An 18,745-nucleotide genomic window follows, 5' to 3' on the forward strand; every position below is an offset into this window, starting at 1 on the left:
TTGTTTTATTACCTTATGCCTTTTTGCTCCTACTTCAAATGCTCCGAATGCCATTTTGCTCCTCCTTCAAAGTAGTCTAAATGCCTCAGAACCTGATATTGTGAAGTACTGAAGTATATTTCTGTGTGATATAGATTGCCTCCTTCTAGTGACTGTTTTATAACAGACTGTGAAATAAATTAATAAGTTGAGTATAAGAGTCTATTTGAATACTTGTAATTATAGACCTCTGTGTAACATCCTTACATCTCCCATTCCCTCTTGAGATAAACCTGGCTGCTCAGCAACGCTACCACAAAACTGTGTAGTACAGACTTATACCAAAGGTTGGTTTTGCTTACACCTGTAGTCCTAGTTGTGTTTAGTGGTCCCAAAGGGTACTGCATACAAACTTTGCCTAACACCTTCATCAGCTGGGGTATTCCCTCAACCTCAGGAAATGAAAATTCTGCGTTTCTCAGGATCTGGTCTTTCTAAGGGTGATTTAGAACACTAATGTTCAGCGGGTGTTCCCCACACCCGAAAGGCTGATGTCCCTCTGCAAGGCGATGCGTTACTTTCTGGCCAACTCGACCACCTCTGTTATGACAGTCCAACTAAGGGCTTAGTAAAACCATTCAACTGAGACGGTACAAGACTCCACTATTGGTATAAGGCTGTACCAACTGAGTTCATGGTAGCGTAGAGAGAGCAGCCAGGCTTAGCTTAGGAGGGAGAAAGGGCTGTAGAATCAGTACAAAGAAATTGTAATACAAATGGTCCAAAAAAACACTGACCCACTATGTATTGTAAATATAAATGGTTTATTTAAATAAAATGGGCCCAGATAAATCTTGGGGGGGAATAAGTACCATCACAGATCATATAAACACATTATAGAAAAACATAACACTGCCTGAAGGTACACAAGCCAAAGCATATAACCTAATTTGGAACACCTAACAGGAGTTGTAGGGAAGTCAAACCAATAGTTACTTTTTAGATTACTGTCAGTAATATAAGGGTAGTAAACCCTAGCAGTTGTACTGTGACGCTCAGCAAGAAGTCACTTAGTAAACCAACTGGACAATATACTTTTTGTGAAAAGTGGAATACTTATACTCTTAAATCCCGTCCCCTTTCCTCCATACTGCATGGGCGTCACTCGCGAGGGACAGGAGACGGAACCTTTTTCACCAGAAAAATCTTCTTCCCCTCTAAATTTAGAAGCGTGACCCTGGGAGCATGCGCTGCCCCGACTCCGCCGCCACACCTCGGTCCTCTTTTCTGCGTCGACTGGAACTGGCCGAATTCACCAGCGCTCCTGGGTTTGGCTTCGGCCATGTAATTCCATGCACAGATTCTTCCTTTATATCTTTTGTCTTTTATCATAGGTACTGGGTCCTCAGATGCCACAGCTCCTCCCCGGCGCATGTCGACTTCAGTGGGGTTCAGTAGGTGCCCGTCTTGCAACAGGCTCTTCCTGACTTCCGACCCCCACGCCCTCTGCCTAAATTGCCTTGGCCCAGATCCTGGTTGGCAAGCCTGTTCGGCGTGCAGCTCGCTGTCCTCGAAAGCGCTGAAGAAAAGACTAGTGTAACGCTCACCTGGTATCCACGGAGACGTCACTCAGCCTGTTCTGACCTCTTACTACCTCAAACCCTTCCCTGGAGGCTATTCGACTGGAGATTGGGCCTTGTTTTCTTGGATAGTGTGCTCTCCGTCCTGATTTCAGTGCAGGGGCGCGTTGATTGATGCGGGCTTGTTGCTGCCTAGTTACTTCACTGGAAAGAGTCCGACGGGTAAGTATATTGAGTCTTTTAAACAGTTCTCTAACTTCGTTCCGTTCCTTCCTTAGATGATGGCCGGCATCCGGGGATGGCGGCGTGCTGCTGAGATAAATAGCGCTGAAGGTGAGTGAGAGCGCGATGCACCCTTTTGTATTTGCATTGAACTGAGTTCTTTTTCTGTGTCTTTTAGGTGCCGCAACGTTTTCAGCGTGGATGCCGGTTATGAAGAACAAATGTGGTGGGTAAGCGCGGTATACGGCACCTCTAGATGTTTCCACGCTAACCTGGAGTGTCTCTTCCCTCTTGCAGATGGATGAGAAGTTCCGGAGACAGTTCCCCCAGAGCGGCTGGGATTCAGGTAAGCGTTTGAAGCTCGTACAGTATTTAAAAATAAGCGAAGATTTGCAGAATGCTTACTAATGCCTTTTTTCTGTTCTTTTCCCTTTTCCTTAGGAAGCGACGTGCTGGGATGGGAATGACACCGCCGAAGATGCCCGCAGAACAGAAGGAGCGATGAATGATGGGCAGAAGCGCCGCAAGGTAAGGCTGTTCCTTACGGTGTTCTTGTTCTTGCAGGAGCTGAGCGCAGAAGAAAGATGCAGGCCTGCTGGAGACAGATCCGAACACGGTGAGTGTCACGCTGCAGGTGCAGAAAACCCAAAGCATGTTTCTCAGCCTGGGTGTGGCTTAAATAGTCTCTGGGTATCCCAGGTGTCTCTGGGCTGAACCACACCCAAAAGACTAGACCGCACACGCAGTTCTGAGAACCGAAATATGTGGGGGCATCCATCTTGTCCCCATCAATGCACTACAAGTCCAATCCCCAATGTTATCCTATGGGAGTGAGTGAGTCTGGTGCCACAAGCGCCAAGTCTGACTCCAAGTGGGTCTTTGGAGGGATGGAGAGGCCCTTGAGGGCCATGTAGGTGATTGTGGCCTGGCTCCAGCCTGACATCTTGGAGGGCTGGGGACATGAGGGGCAGGAATCATGACAACTAGCCAGGTGGAGGGAGCACTTTCAGTGGTTTCCTTCTGAGGATCTCAAGAACTTTGTGAAGCATTGATCCAGGCCTGAGATAGGGCCTATATTTTCATCCGCACACCAGGGACTCACCTGCGTGGCAACAAACGCACCGAGGCTGCCACAGCTACTGGCCTCCGAGTTGAGGGATCCTCCCGTTGCCACTGTTTAGGGGCCGCTAGGTTCTGTTCCCGGGCTTGCGCCCAATGGGCTCCGCCCTTGTACTGGCATGGCCGAGGGGCTATGCCCTGTTACCGGCAGTACATCTGAGGGGGTGCCTGAACGCAGCTCCAACGGCCCACGGGTCGAGGTTAGTACACCTACTGTGCCCGAGGAGCGGGACAAGTCACGTGCCTCACACATAATTGAAAGAGGCCGGCCCCAGCGAGTCGAGCAAGACGTCGCAGCCACGTGGTAGGCAGCTCAACAAAACTGCTGATGTGCCAGAAAGGGAAACCCGTTCGAAGCCTCTGCAGGACTTAGGCGAAGAACGGGTGTCGAGGTGGGACTGGCATCAACCCGGTACATGGGCTACAGCCTACCCTTCTAATGCGCAGGGTGGTTTTCCGTTGCGTATGTACAGGGTCGGCAGCTGCCTCTAGCTACCCCCTCCGTGCCCTTCTCCTCCTCCTCTTCGGCCAGTGAGGACCGTATCTTCGAGAGGTTCCTTGGCCTCATGAAGTCTCCACAGATTGGGGGGGAGGAGGGGTTCATCAAGGTTGCAGTCATGGAAGTCCTTCCGGCTATGCTAGTGGCACCATAGCCGCTTCCGCCGACACCTCAGGCCCCGGCGTAACCGCCTCTCCCGGCTCCTCAGCCTAAGTAGTTCGTAAAAGAAAGATTCATATGTTGGGTCACATGCTGACTAGGCCTGCAAGTTGCAAAAGTTTCAAGCACTTTCGCAGTGAGAGGTAAGTTTTCCCGGTCAGGTTTTCACAGAAACTTATAATGAAGAAAAAGATGCAGCTAAAGACTTCTGTTCCTGGCAGTTCCTGCATATCTTCCTGTTCCTGAGCCTCAGCGTCATGGTGACGAGGGGGGGGGGGGGGGGGGGACTCCTGAACTGCATTGGGACTGGTCAAAGCTGCCACTTGGCAAACCTTCAATTCCGGTAGCTGTAGTCAAGCATACAAACTGGTGTCCTTCTCCCTGGTTATTCGGTCTCCTGCAGCACTATGAGGAAAATGCAACCAGCTCTCCAGGTGGCTTACGAGTTGATTGGTCCCACCAATTCAAATGGAGAAGTCGTCCTTGCAGGGCTTCTGTGTCGAGATGAACTTAGCGATTCAGACCTGCAGCAGGGCTTCACCGGGCAAACCAAAGGTCCAGGAGTTGCAGCAGTCGTCCTCTTCAAGCTCGTCTTCGGGTCTTTCGTTCCTGTGGTCAACTCTGCCTTCCAAGCCAAGAGACTTGCCTTTTATCCAGTTTCCTCCCAATCATTCCAGCCTAGCTGCCACTTACCCAGCAGGGGGCTTTCCTTACCAGACAGCCAATCACACCGGATTGCATTTGGGTCTCCTAGGAGACTAAGCACAGGGAGTTTCGGGCACCTCCCTCACTTCCTAACCACCCCAGACACTCTGGTGCCAGAGGTGGTCTTCAGTCCTGAAGCCTGCCAAAGGCGTAGGAACAAAGGGACCAAACCTGATTTGGCGCGCAGAGACAAACACTAGTAGGACCTTTACAAAAAGAAATTGTGAAAAAAGACCGGGACCTGTTTAAACAAAGGGGGCACAGACGCCATCTTGAAAAATATGGCTCCCGCGATTTAACGCTACCGGCTTTCACGGTCGGGGGAAAAATCATGGTAGTTTGTTGTAAAACCACTGCCACCAGCCATTTCGAGAGGAAAGGTTTGCATTTGACTGCTACATGAGTTTCTAGAGATAGGGGATAGCACTCTATTGTAAGATAGTGTGTGCTGGGTCTAGGAATTTGGAAAGACCAGTAAAGTCCATTTCTGTTACGCTCACCTGGTTCCCACAGAGGCGTCTCTATGAACTGGACAGCTGCGATCTCCACCAATGTGACGCGTAGGGCCGAGATGACGGACTGGACTGGCCCACCTAGCTTCGTGTGTTTGGCCCGTAGGAATATCCTTCTGCAAATGGAGAAAGGGAATTAACCACCCGTGGAGTCGAGTGTAAATTCCCCCCACCCCCGCTGTTCTCCCCACAGATCACCTTTGATGTCCCCTCCTATAGTCTCACCTGATGGTTTGAAAAGGTGAGCTCTCCATCCTGCATTGAGCGCAGGGGCGTGTTGATAACCAGTTGCTTCACTGGCTCGAAGGAATCGGTGAGTTCTAGAACAATAATGACTCCGAAAAATATGTAGTTCGTAAGAGTTCACGTCTGACTTTCACTCTTGTCCGATTCCTTGCAGTTTGCAGCTTGACCCCAGCGAAGAGTTCCTCGTGGTAGCTGACGAAGTTCAGGTAAGAATTTGGCTTATCCTACATAGTTCAATAAAATAAGGCCAGAATGTAAGCTGCCTGTTCCCTTATTCAGGTGTGGCGAGAAAATATGAATTTCGAGGAATTATGCCTCCGGCGGTATAATTAGGTAAGTCTAGTGCGGTGAGGAGAGATCCCCTTATTGTCCCGTTGTCTCACCTTGTCCTTTTGTTCCCCTTAGGGGCCGGGGTGCGGCGAGGATGCAATGGAGACTGCGCCGACCCGTGAAGAGGAATAGTGCCCCTGGCGGAAATCGGGTAAGTCTATGGGGGTAGTTACTATTGCCTCTGTTTATTTCCTGGCTCACCTTTGCTGGTCTTGTGTTCCCCTTAGGTGCCAGAATGCGGCGGAACGTGCAGAAGGATGCGGTGGATCGTGAGGATGCTGCGAGGGCCGATGAGTTCAGCGAGGCAGCGCACGTAAAATGCTGCTTTCTTCCAGTTCGAAGGTGCGGTGGATCCAGAATCTAGGTAAGGATCGAAGGTTTGCTCTTATTCTAACCTTTCTCCTTCTGTTCCTCCCTTTTTCTAGGAGCTGCAGACTCGAGGCGGGCGTGGCAGAAGACTGAATGCAGGCTTGAAAACAGTGAGCGTTACGCTGCTGGATGCAGAATAACGCGAAGCGTGTGCTGCTCTTCGGGCATGGTTTAAATAGCCCCAAAGCAGTCCCAGGTGAGTATTTTTCTCCAGCCCCACCCGAGTAAAAAAATAGTCCCTAGGTAAAATAGTCCCTTCCAAGCCTCATTTGGCTTGGAGCTCTGCAGCATGGTCTGCACCAGGTAAGCTTCAGCATGGACTACATCAGGTAAGTTTACTCTGAACCTGGCGCCCATGGCGCCAGGACTGACTCTCCATATAAGCCTGGCGCCCATGGCGCCAGGACTGACTCTCCATATAAGCCTGGCGCCCATGGCGCCAGGACCGCACCCAAACAGCCCCTAACAGGGGCTTTTGGGCTTGCTCTAAACACCCTGATGCCTGCTTCCGGGGTTGCTGGACCTGGCCTGGTTCCCCGGGGGTAGGCATCATGACAATTTCACTTTACTTTCTCTGGGAAACCGTAGTTTATCCCAGAGAAAGTATTTAAACCTTTTGGACAGCCTGCAAGGCTTCCCTGTGTCACTGCACTGAGGGTTCTGTGTGACACATGAAAAGATGATGCCTATGGAATTGTCTAAAACTCCACAATCAAAGAACACAAGAGTAAAACGCACATCAAAATGCATGAGAGAGTGGGGAAAAAACGGCTCTCATACTTTCCAGGTAAAAAAAATCAAGTCCTCAAAATCCAGCAAAGTTGCTGGGAGGTCTCTAAGGTGAAGGGAATTAGCACATTTATGAGAATTCTCCCTAACACAGAGTAAATTTCAAGAAGGACCTTTCCACAAAGAAATGGCGAAAAAAGACGACCGGGCCATTTTGCCAAAAATGGCACCCCTGGGTGCTTTACTGCAGCTGCAAATGCAGCCTGTGGTAAATGCACACCACTGTAGTTAAAAGTAAACCACTGCCACCAGCCATTCAGTGAGGAATGGGTAAGGTTAAAAATGTTACATGAGAAGCTAGACAAAGTGGATACTAGGGAACCCCTCCAGCACCCTATTCTAAGATAGTGGTGGCTGGGTCTAGAAAGCTACAAATGTAAGTAAAGTCAATTTCACTTTACTGCTCTAGGAAACAGTAGTTCATCCCAGAGGAGGTATTTAAACCTTGGGAAATCTGAAAGACTTCCCTGTGCCACTGCATTGAAGGTGCTGTGTGACACAAATGTAAAAGATGCCTATGGAGTTTGTCAGGCTCCATAACCAAAAGAGAAACACAGTTCAGAAATCACATTAAAATTTATGAGAGAGTGGGAAAAAAAGGGTCTCGCTCTCTCCAGGTAAAAAAAAATCTCTAATGTGGAGGGAATTGACACATTTCTGAGAATTCTCCCTAACAAGTTCAACAAGAGAAATAGTGAGTAAACTTTTCTTATGTCATACATATTCCAGCACACTCATTGATGCCATTTGAGGTCAGTAATAACACGTATTTGTGATCATCATTACAATATTGAGTTTTAAGGAAGGGAATGTTAGTCCGATCAGAACATACTTTGTAAGTAGAAAAACTTTTAGATTCTCCCAGAGGGATGTGGGCAGTCTTTTATCCCAGCAATAATAGTGTTCAACCATTAAAACCTGTAAGGGAACAAGCACTGCCAAAATCAATAGTTACAAAAGGGGGTCCTTTAGGGAGCCAAGACAGCCCAAGTCAATGGGCAATTTCAAAATTCTGATGCTCTCTTCTTAGAAAATGTTTTGAAATAGTAGTTGAGTAGAAAATCACAGAAGCTCAAGAGGAGCCACCTTGAAGATGCACAAGCTGGGAGGCATATGCCAGTGAGTTGAGGTCAACTCAAAAAGGTTTAAAATAGTACTCCCCAAGCTAGGAAGCACCACAATTGGCACATGGTAGATGTGCCCCAAAGTAACTGAGAATTGAAGAATTGCTTCCATCCGGATTCCTGTTGCAGTGTAGTAGACCCTTGTACCTGGTGCTTTGTCGTGGTGACGAAAGGTATGACGTCTGGCAGGCTTCTGTGGCTGCACTCCAGAGGGACTCTGCAGCAATGGATTCTCCTTGATTCAGCTGCCTTTTATGGTTTTGGTGCCTTTTTCTTAGCGCCAAAGTAGAACGCGAACCTCTCCAGTTGGAAGTTACTTGATCCCTTGGTCCTGGACTCTGGATGAAGAATTCCTTCTTCAAAGGAATTGTGTCCTCCGACGTATTCCACATCTTTGACGGTAATTACCACAGCTGTGCTGCTCCGGAAAACTTTTTCGGCATAGGCGTCCTGTGTTGATGACGTCGATATGCTGTCCCTTGAGGGCCTCCCTCGATGGTCGACGTCACCGGATGTTATATCTAGGACGCACGACGCCCGTAGCCTCAGTTCCGTTTTTTCCGCGAACGTGTTCGCTTCGGAAACTCGGTGTGCCTCGGTTCTTCTAACTTGAAAATTCATGATGTCTTCGTCTTTTACCCTGAAGTCGGGCTTCAAAAAGTGTTGGGACTGCGGTTCCAAAATGTCCATTATGGACCCGCACGACGTTTGCCTCTGGTGCCTCGGTGAAAGCCACGCCAACGATAATTGCGATGACTGCCAGTCCCTAACTTCGAAGGCCTTGCGGGAGCGGAAGAATTTGTTGTCGTAGGTAGGGTTTCTAAAACCCGTAAGTCGAAATCTACTGGTCTTTTGACCGACGATTCGAGGGGTGACTCTCCGCGTCGGCGTAATTCCAGGGGGTCTCGTTCTCGGAGTGGGTCCCGCCATTCCTCTGCCTCTTCGAGTCATTTACGGAAGCGCCGTTACCGGTCGCCGTCCTCGTCAGAGGACTCCGCCAGACGGCGGGTAACTTGCCCCACGAAACACTTGTCGCCGGCTGAATGGGATGCTTTCCGCCTGCAGATGGTGGCGATTTTCAAATTGCAAGGCACTGTTCCGTCCGCGCCTTCGAGAGAAGCCGGCAAGGAACGAGCTAGAGCCACCACTCGCACGCCTTCGGGCTCGGGCGGTCGGCACAATCATCGGGAGCCGTCGAGATCCCGATCGAACATGGGTTATCGCCATAGCCGTGCCAGGTCCAGGTCCTTGACACCGTCGAGGCCGTCGGAGCCTGTGAGGCCTTCTAAGAAGGCATCGGCGCCATGTCTGTCGACTCTCTCGAGGCCCCGGCTTCGAAGAAGTTGTCGGCTCCGCGGCCATTGAAGGACACGATCTGGGCTCCGGCCTCGAAGCCGTTGTTGAACTCGTCGGCGCCTCGGTCGACACCGATTCCATCGGCGCCCTCGACGCCTTTTGTGGGGAATTTACCGGAGGGCTGTGGAAGCTCTGAGAAAGGCTCTCCGCAAGTCTTAGGCCTGTTTTAGAGCCCTACTCTGTTCCTCCTCCCAGGGTGGATTTGTTCCAACCCTTGGAGTATATTTCAGAGGTGGAGGAAGGGTCTGATGAGGAGGGGGTTTTGCCTCCTGAGGTTCCTGATGACCTGTTGTCAGATCATAGCCAACTGGAAGACCTTTGTCAATCCTTACATGACGCCAGTGGTCTTGATACCTCTCCGGAGGTTGAATCTGGCAGGCCTGCGCCTGGTACACATGCCGACTCCTCGTATAGGCGCCTCATGTCGAGGGTGACTGAGTATTTAGGGTGGTCTGCTCCATCTGCTTATTTTCTTCAAGATGATCTGACAGACATTCTGGATCAAGGTCCACCCACTGACCCGGTGTTGCCATTTCATATGGCATTGCAGAGAAGGGTGGTGGCGGCTTGGACTGCTCCAGAGAGTCTCCTGGCAGTGAATGTCTCTTCCGAAAAAATACTACCCAGCCAGTGGTGACCCCTGCTACTTGTCTACGCACCCTACTCCGGAGAGTTTGGTGGTGCAGGCGGCTACGGCCCCAGTAAAGCAGGCTGCGTACCCTACTATCCCTCCGGATAGGTACGACAAGCGCTTTGATGGTTGGGCAAGGAAGGTATTTTCTTCTTGGGGGTATGCTTTAAAGGCAGCAACTCGGTTTGTGCCCTGGCAAGATTCACTCCCATTCTGTGGAATTGTGTATCATTGGCGGCTGAGCATATTCCCGAATGGGAGGAACGGGATGGTTTTCTAGCCCTTGTGCAAGACGGCGGGGATTCCATGTGTGAATCCATCCATTCAGTCAGGTCTGGACATGGCAGACTGTCAGCCGGTCCATGGCTGTGAGCACCGTGATACGCAGGTTTGCGTGGTTGCGGACGTCTGGGTTTCCTCCGGATGTGCAATCCCGGCTTCTCAACATGCCCTTTGATGGTGTCCATCTTTTTGGCAGCAAGGCTGATGAGAGTTTGCAGACCTCCAAAGCTGCAGCAAAGTCTTTGTACAGCCTCCGCCTTTTCGACCTAGGGGACAGCAATGGAGGGGACATTCCTTTCAGTACTACTCTTCCTTTGGTAGATCAAGAGGAGCTGCCAGTCAAAGGGGCCACCGTAGGAGTACCAGAGGTGGAAAGCAAGGTACTCGAGGTGCCAAAGCCTCTCGGGCAGTTGCCTCTTTGCCATCAGGCACTGCCGCAGCCGCGTCCGCTCAGTCATAAGACCATGTCCCATGGTTCGCCGGTTGGGGGCAGAGAGGCGCAGCATCTTGGAGAATGACGTACCATTACTTCAGATGTGTGGGTTCTGGAGATCATAACCCACAGCTACTGTCTCCCCTTTCAGCAGAGGCCTCACGACAATCCACCGGGGAAGCTCTCTTGGAAGCGTCCGGATCCGCTCCTTGCGCAGGAAATCCTATCCCTGCTGGAGAAAGGCACCATAGAACTGGTGCCTGTAGCAGAGAGGAACAAGGGATGGTATTCCCCTTATTTTTTTATCCCGAAAAAAGACAGGGCTGAACAAGCTCCTCAGGAAGGACAAGTTCAAGATGGTAACTTTCTCAAGTTCTCCAGGCCGTTCGATTATAAGATTGGTGTCTCTAGACCTCAAGGATGCTTACTTTCATGTGCCGATTCATCCAAAGCACAGGAAGTACCTGCGGTTCGCGGTTGGCGACTCGCATTTTCAGTTTCGGGTCCTGCTGTTCGGATTGACATCTGCCCCGAGGGTCTTCACCAAGCTGATGGTGGTGGTGGCGGCAGCGTATCTCCGGAAAGGGGGGATTCACGTCTACCCCTACCTAGACGAATGGTTAATCAGGGCGCGTTCTCCTGAGCAAGCCCTGGATCATCTGTCCATCACCTGCCACTCCCTTTAACAAGCTGGACTTCTCCCTCAATTTAAAGTAGTCCCATGTGACACCTACCCTGCGGCTCCAGTACATCGGAACAGTGCTCGACACATCCCTGGGGTTGTTTGCCTCCCCAGGTGAGGGCTCATCACATTCTGCCGATGGTGGACAAATTTCAATGTGCCCAGAGTCTCCCGGCGTTCAAGTTCTTGAGGTTGCTTGGCCTCATGGCATCCTGCATTTTCCTGGTACCAGAGGCCAGGCTGCAGATGAGATCTCTGCAGTGGGCTCTCAAGATGCAGTGGTTGCAGTTCTCCGGCTGGATGTCAGATCCCGGTCAGATTCCGCCCTCAGTCGCACAGGATCTTCTGTGGTGGGCTGTCGAAGCCAATCTGATGAAGGGTGCTCCGTTTTGGCAACCGTGGCCAGAGATAACGATCCAGACTCCACATCAATCTGTTAGAGCTGCGGGCTGTCAGGCTAGCCCTGAAGGCTTCTCTGCCAACTGTGCGGGGGGGAAGAATGTCCAGATTATGACGGACAATACAGTGGCCATGCACTACCTAAACAAAGGGGGGACGGGGCAAGGTCTCTCCCGTTCAGGGAGCCGATGCCGCTCTGGTTCTGGGCCATTCAGCAGGAAATTTCGATCTCGCCAGTTCATCTGGCCGGAGACAAACACAGCGGCGGACGCTCTGAGCAGGCAGAGCACGGTCTCTCAAGAGTGGGAGCTGGCTCAGGAAGTTCTGTTGAAGATCTTTGCCCTTTGGGGAACCCTGCAAGTGGATATCTTCGCCACCAGTGTCAATCGGAAGTGCGAAAGATTCTGCTCACGGTAATCTCCTCCAAGAGGAGCTTTAGGGTCGTGTTCATAGTGCAGTGGTCCTTCCCACTGCTGTACGCGTTTCCTCCAGTCCCCGTCATTCTGCAGGTGTTGCAGAGGTTATGGAGGTTCGGTTCCTGGACGATCCTCATTGCTCTGGCATGGGCCAGGAGAGCGTGGTACCCGGACCTTCTCGACATGTCCATCTGCCCTCCACATTGTCTTCCCTACCGAGACGATCTGCTCTCACAGGAGGGGGGGTCGGGTTCTCCATCCAGAGGTCAAGTCCCTCAACCTTCACGCTTGGTATCTGAAAGGTTGAGGTACAAGGATTGGGACCTTCCCGAGGACGTGATGGAGGTGTTGCTTTCGGCCAGAAGACCCGTAACGAAAACTCTGTACCTTTGCCGTTGGAGAAAGTTCTGCGACTGGTGCAGAACACAGAATGTGGATCCTTTCCAATGTTCCATTCCTTTGGTTTTGTCTTTTTTTTGCTTTCTTTAGCCCACAAGGGCCTGCAAGTGGGTACAATTAAAAGTTACCTGGTGGTGCTGTCTATATTTAAGCGCTCGTCTGAGGAATTTTCTTATTTTATCTCAGTTTCTAAAAGGGCTAACTAATGTCTTTCCACCGTCACCTTTCCAGCTGCCGGGATGGGATCTGAATTTGGTTTTAAAGTTCTTAATGGGAGCTTCGTTTGAGCCCTTACATTCTTGCCCGTTGGGGCTATTGGCCTTTAAAACTGTATTTTTAGTTGCGGTTACTTCCGCACGCAGAGTGAGTGAGTTGCAGGCACTTTCCGCCAAACCACCCTTCACTGTGTTCCATAAGGACAGTGTTGTCCTTGGGATTCGGCCTTCCTTTCTTCCGAAGGTTGCGTCGGAATTCCATCTGAACCGGAAGGTAATTTTTCCGGCATTCTATCCTCAACATCCTGGTAAGGAAGAGGAGAGTCTCCATAGGTTGGACCCTAGGAGAGAGTTTCTATCTCTCACGGATGTCCCGGGTCAGAGTGGACGATCAGCTCTTCATTGGTTATGCTGGAAGGCGTTTAGGTCAGGCTTTATCTAGATGGATCATTTTGACTGAGTGTTACCGTTTGGTAGGAAAGGACCCTCAAGTAGGCTTACAGTATCATTCTACTAGTGATATGGCTGCCTCCACTGCACTACAGGGGTGTTCCGATTCACAATATTTGCGTAGCAGTCACATGGGCCTCTGTCCATACTTTTGTGAAACATTATTCCCTGGACTCTATCCATGGGCAGGATTTGGCCTTTGGTAAGGCAGTCCTTTATTCTGCAATTTGATTGGGCATTCTAAATTGATGCATTTGTAAATTCTTTTCCCACCTCCTTACGTTGGTACTGCTTTGGGAGTCTGTCAAAGATGTGGAATACGTCGGAGGGCACAATCCCTTCGAAGAACAAGTTACTCATCTTACCTGGTAACGTTCTTTCGATGGGATGTTCCTCCGACGTATTCCACATCGTTCGTTCCCTACCTACCCCGCTACAGAATTTCTTACGCGATTGCAGCTTACGTTTTTGCAAGGCTTTCTGTAGTCATACTGGCAGAAGATTAATGCCACATGTTCTGGGGGGAAAAACTACAACTGTGGCTACGGGCGTTGTACGTCCTAGATATAACATCTGGTGACGTCAACCATCGAGGGAGGCCTTCGAGGGACAGCGTATCTACGTCATGGACGCTTACGCTGAAAATGTTTTCCAAAGCAGCACAGCTGTGGTAATTACTGTCAAAGATGTGGAATAATTCGGAGGAACATCCCATCGGAAGAACGTTACTAGGTAAGATAAGTAACTTGTTCTTCTGGAGCGTTCTCTGCATGCCCACGAAGTTTTGGCCAGGTTTGCTCTTCCGAACAGAATGCGCTTTCGATGATGTTTAGGGTTCCTCGGGCACTGGTATTTTGCAGCCTTGGAAAGTCACAGCAAATCGGGAGTTGTGCCAAAATGAAGCTCGTCTCAAGGCTAGTCGATCCCACCAGCCCAAGAGAGGAAGTCGTCGCTTGTGGGTCTTCGCAGTCAAAACGAAAACTGGATAAGCACAGCTGCAGGGCTTCACCGGACCTTTGCAGTCCTGCTGCGTGCTGCTGGTGTTTCTTCATGTCTTCGTCGGATATTGTCCTCCAGTGGTCGACTCTGCCTCTAGTCCCAAAATCCTTGCCTATTAAGCAAGTTCCCATTCATTCACAGCCCTAGGCTGTCAATCACCCAGCAGGGTGGCTATCCTCCCGCACAACCAGCCAGCCAATCAGAACTGGTTTCACTCAGGCACACCTAGAGAAAAAGGACAGGAACGTTTCGGGACCCTCCCTCACTTCCTGCCTTTCCAGACAAAGGCAAAATGCACAAAGGACTAAAACCTGATTCAAACAAGAGAGTAAAAGCCCAGAAGGAACTAACTGACAATAAAAATTGCAAAAAAAGAAGACTGGGGCCATTTTGGGAAAATGATCACCCTTGGGTTATGTACTGCAGCTGAGGAATCGGCCTGCAGATACATAGCACAAGGTAGTAAAAAAATAAACCACTGCCACCAGCCAATCAAGTTAGTGTAACAGAATGTTACATGAGACATGTGATAAAGGAGTTACTATGCAACTCCCCAGCACACCACATCCAAGAAACTGTAGTTAAACATTAAGACAAGTCCAAGGAACCCCTCATTGGCACTGCACAAAAGGTGCTGTGTCACAATGCAAAAAACGGATCCCTACGGAGTTTACCAGACTCCATTTTACTGTAAGAGACACAAAATCCTAGTCCGAAAAAACACGAGTGAGGAAAAAGTCCCACTCAGGAGTAATTATTAAAAATCCCTGAGTCCCAGCAAACGAGCTGGGTGTCTCCCAAGGTTGAAGGGAATTTGCACAGAAATGAAAATTCTCCCTAACACTGGGAAGGATAACCATGTCCCCCTATAACAGAAAATAAAAAGGGATGCCCAGAGTGTGCTGTGTGCTGCACAAGTCAAGACGGATGCCTTAAAACTTGAAGGAAAAACTCCAAGAAAAAGGTATAAAAATAAATACAAATGTATCCCAGAGATAGGATAAAAGAATGAGCGAGTGTGGAAAAAGGTCCGCACTCACTCAGTGGAACAGACCAAAAATCCAATAGTGCAACAAAGTGTGCTGGAGGAATCAGATGTAGAGGAGATTGTGCATAAAAAATTAAAATCTACCTAACCCGTGGTTCGATTGACTAATGCATTGTTGTTGAACCTACTGAATGCGTACATTTGTTATACATAGTTTTGTGTGATACTACCTAGTAGCTTTATTTCTTAGTGTGTTCTTAAAGGCCTAATATATAACTTTATTTTTCTACATAATGTCTAAGCTGAATTGTATGTTCGGTGTGAGCTCATTTGGGCCCTAGACGACTCTCTCTCACACCTGAGACTAAACTTTGACTGCTCTACCCAGATGAGTTGTGGCTAAACTCTGAGAGACTGTTCACCATCACTTAGGATAGCCTCCTAAAATCTTTCTCCGAGGGTTCATTTTAGAAATCCATCTCAACAATTGTCACCCAAACACACTTGTCGTATGCTGACCTTCCATTCATCCCTTTTCTGTCCATTCTGAACATCCTATGGATATCAGTAGGATAGTTTGCAGTGTAAGAATGATGCTGCTTTCTGCTTTAAACTTTCTATTAGCTTTTACATTCACTTCAAATTACACAGGATCCAAAAACTGTGATGAGTGGACTTGCAGTATTGCGCACAGAAGGCTTTTCCCCTTCCTCTAGTGCAAGTCTTGTAGCTAACCAGAGCCAGCATCTCACAAGTCCTGAATGTAAACTTTAGTAATGCAGTTTTGAGCCTAAAGATATTTGACTCAGAAAATGAGCTAGTCTATTACGAAAATTAGCTTGTCTATTAGATTGTGTGCATGTCTTTTATACCGCATGTTTTTGTGCTTGTTGCTCTTGTATATTAGTACAGGCTCGTGCTGTGTTGGTTTTATGTTTGTGACCTTTCTTAGTTGTGTTGGGATTAGTAGGTATGACAGTCCATAAAACAGCATTGTGTATCCACAGCCAATCTTGAGCAAAGTAACCCAATGGCTGCCCTGCTTTCACTGCTACTTAACTTTACCCCTTCAGGAGGAAGATGTTGTGAAGCAGCTCTCCATGAATGCTGGTACCAAGTCGAAGCTTGCGCAACCCATCCAGGACCTGATCAAGATGATCTTTGATGTGGAGAGCATGAAGAAGGCCATGGTGGAGTTTGAGGTGTGCTGGTGAAGGGGATTTCTCTACCTTATTTTCTGCTCTTTTGCAGTTTACCATTTGGATGTTGTTTACCCTGTGTGAGCATGCCTAGTGAAATAACTTTCTTAAAATCGTCTTGTTATAGGATCTGTGTTTGACTCGCAGTTGAACGGAGATTCCATTGTGAAATGACACACTCCAATTTAACACTGTATATAAATGGCCGTCTGAGGCATGTGCTTGGATTGTGTATATGACCCATCACTCTCCACTTAAAAAAAAAAGGTTTTCAGACAGTAGCAGCACAGATTTGTGAAAATAGGTGCTCTTTTTTTTTTTTTTAATCCCTTTTTAGTAGAGAAAATAGAGTTGCATTCTGCATATCTATACATCTGAGTGGTGTCTTGTCATTTCTTTAATCGCAGAATCACCTGGGCAAATGCGCCCTAGCCATGGCGCCGGATAAACTGCAGACCTGTCCCCTTTACTCCCTACAATCAGGCTAATGCAAGAAAAGAAAATATTGCGTGGAAATTTGCAGGTGTCTGCCCTTGATGCCAGCTGCGCTGCTGCTTTGTTGTGTTCAGACCAGTGGCATCGGTAGGACATTCCACTCAGGGGAGCTCTTCATGTTTTTGACGATTTCAAAACTGTTTCAGGAATTTCGCAATGTTGGGAAACTATGGATTGGAGCAGAAATATCAGTTTTAAAATTACAAATCTAGAATAATTTAATTTTCTAAATACTGCATGTGAGAATGCAAACTACTTTTTTTTACTGCCTACATTTTTTTTTTATTCCAATATTTCTCCAGCATGGGGTCTGGCATGGATTCACATGCTCATGAATATTCCCCGTCGTCAGGCTGGGAATCCTCGGTAAAGAAAAAACCAGTATCAGTTTCGTTTCTGATCTGTCTTTCGTAGTAATAACCAATCGCTGATCTCTGCGTCATACTGACCACAGCCAATGACTGCCCTCTACCTAAGCCCCGCCTCTGGCAGCCATCTTCAGATTTTTACCGCACGTTCATGTGTTGGGATCCTCGTGCTATTGCTCTCGAGCGTTAGTGCTATTTTTTTCACGTTTTTTCTCAAAAACTTCGTTTTTTCGGTCAAAAGAGCCTCAAGCTCCACCGACTCTCCATCCGATCAACGGGGACCCGTGTCGGATTCGTCTGCGCCCCTCAAGGGTGAAGATTTCGTCGAGCTACGCTTTTGGAGGACTCCAGAAGTTTCTCAGGCCCGGTCATGGCCCAGGAGAAGGGAAGCTCGACGCCCGGAAAGCTGTTCAGGGTCTGCCCTGGATGCCAGCTGCAGAACGTCTTCAAGGAGGACGAACACTCTTTTTGTCTTTACTGCCTACATGAGGACAAGACGCACGTGGAGAAGGACTGTGCGTTTTGCGGCAACATGTCGGAGCGGACCATGAAGGACCGCCATCAACGTCTCGCCAACTGGCTAGAAGGGAAGAGCCCGTCAGGCGAGAAGAAGAGGAAGAAATCCGAGCGGTCTTCTAAGACCTTTGAGGACGCCCCGGCGACGGGGGTCCAACATAAGGCCAAGCACCGCGAGTCTGCTGGCACCGGGGGCGCCGAACGGTCGGGCTCTACGGGCGCCAGGCAGGGCGCACCCTCCCCGGCACCATCAACCACGAGCCAACGCTCTGGGTCGGGTAAGAGGAAGGCCGAGCACCCGGCGAAGCTCCTGGAGAGGCCCCGGTCGAGCTCGAAGGCGGAGGGGGAGCGAGGCAGTGTCCCCCCTCAAGGATAAGGCGGTGAGCGCACCTAAGGTGGTGAAGGCCTTAACCCATCCGGCCAAGCCCTCTATCGAAACTGTCGCGGCGGCCCTGGCTCAGCCTGTGGAGGCTACACCAGTGGTGGCGAACTCGGGGCTCAGAGTCTCCCTGCCACCTCGGAGGGAGTCCTCTTTTGTGCCCATCGATAGGACCCCCGTGAAATCCCCCGTGGGGAAGAAAAAGGGGGGGCAGGGCGTCGTCGTAGATTCGGCCTCAACCTCGGAGGAGGAGCTGGTCGAGGTCTTAAGCCACGGCCTCGGCGTGGAAGAAGACTGGCCCGTCGGGATGGATCCCGACGCAGGTGACGACATCGTCGAGGGTACCGACGGGGCCCCTGATCGCCCGTCGGATTCCCCTCTGCCAGCGCCGCGAGACAACTCGGCGGCCATTTTGTTGGCTATACAGTCCTTATGCTCAGAGATAAGGACGAGACTACCGTTGCCGACGGAACCTCTCCCGTCGGGGGACCCAGAACCGGGACCTTCTGGTGTTCCCCCTACCAAGAAAAGAAGGATCCACCCTCCACCTCCTTTTCAGCCGTCGCGCCCCTTCCAGCCCTCCTCCCCGTCCACCCGAGGGGATGATACGGGGACTGACACGGCAGCGACGGGTACGGACGACGAGGTATACGACGAGGATGTACCGTCGTCGCCTCCCACCAGGGCTTCTCCGCCCGACGAGATTGGATCGTTCCACTCCATGATCACCAGGGCATCCGAGCTTTTCCAACTCTGCCCTGAGGAGAAGAAGGAAGGTTTCCTTTATCAGCGGCGCGAGGCCAAGAGGAAGACGGTCCTCGCAGTGCCTCTATTGGACGACATTTGGGATGAGGGCCTCACCCTCCTCAAGAACCCTTCCACGACGCCAGCTAGAAGAGACCGGT

The 18,745-nt window shown here is 49.9% G+C and overlaps 1 protein-coding gene across 1 annotated transcript in view; it reads left to right on the forward strand.

Moving 5' to 3' along the window:
* Nucleotides 1–18,745, forward strand: part of PARP1 (poly(ADP-ribose) polymerase 1) — a 921,075-nt gene that overhangs the window by 593,792 nt on the left and 308,538 nt on the right. Inside the window, exon 14 of the mRNA XM_069608683.1 lies at nucleotides 15,957–16,085. Coding sequence (XP_069464784.1) covers nucleotides 15,957–16,085 — 129 coding nt within the window. The remainder of the gene's footprint in view (nucleotides 1–15,956; nucleotides 16,086–18,745) is intronic.

The sequence above is a fragment of the Ambystoma mexicanum genome, chromosome 4q (assembly GCF_040938575.1).
Source record: "Ambystoma mexicanum isolate Mex_15411 chromosome 4q, UKY_AmexF1_1, whole genome shotgun sequence".
In the NCBI taxonomy this organism is placed as follows: Eukaryota; Metazoa; Chordata; class Amphibia; order Caudata; family Ambystomatidae; genus Ambystoma; species Ambystoma mexicanum.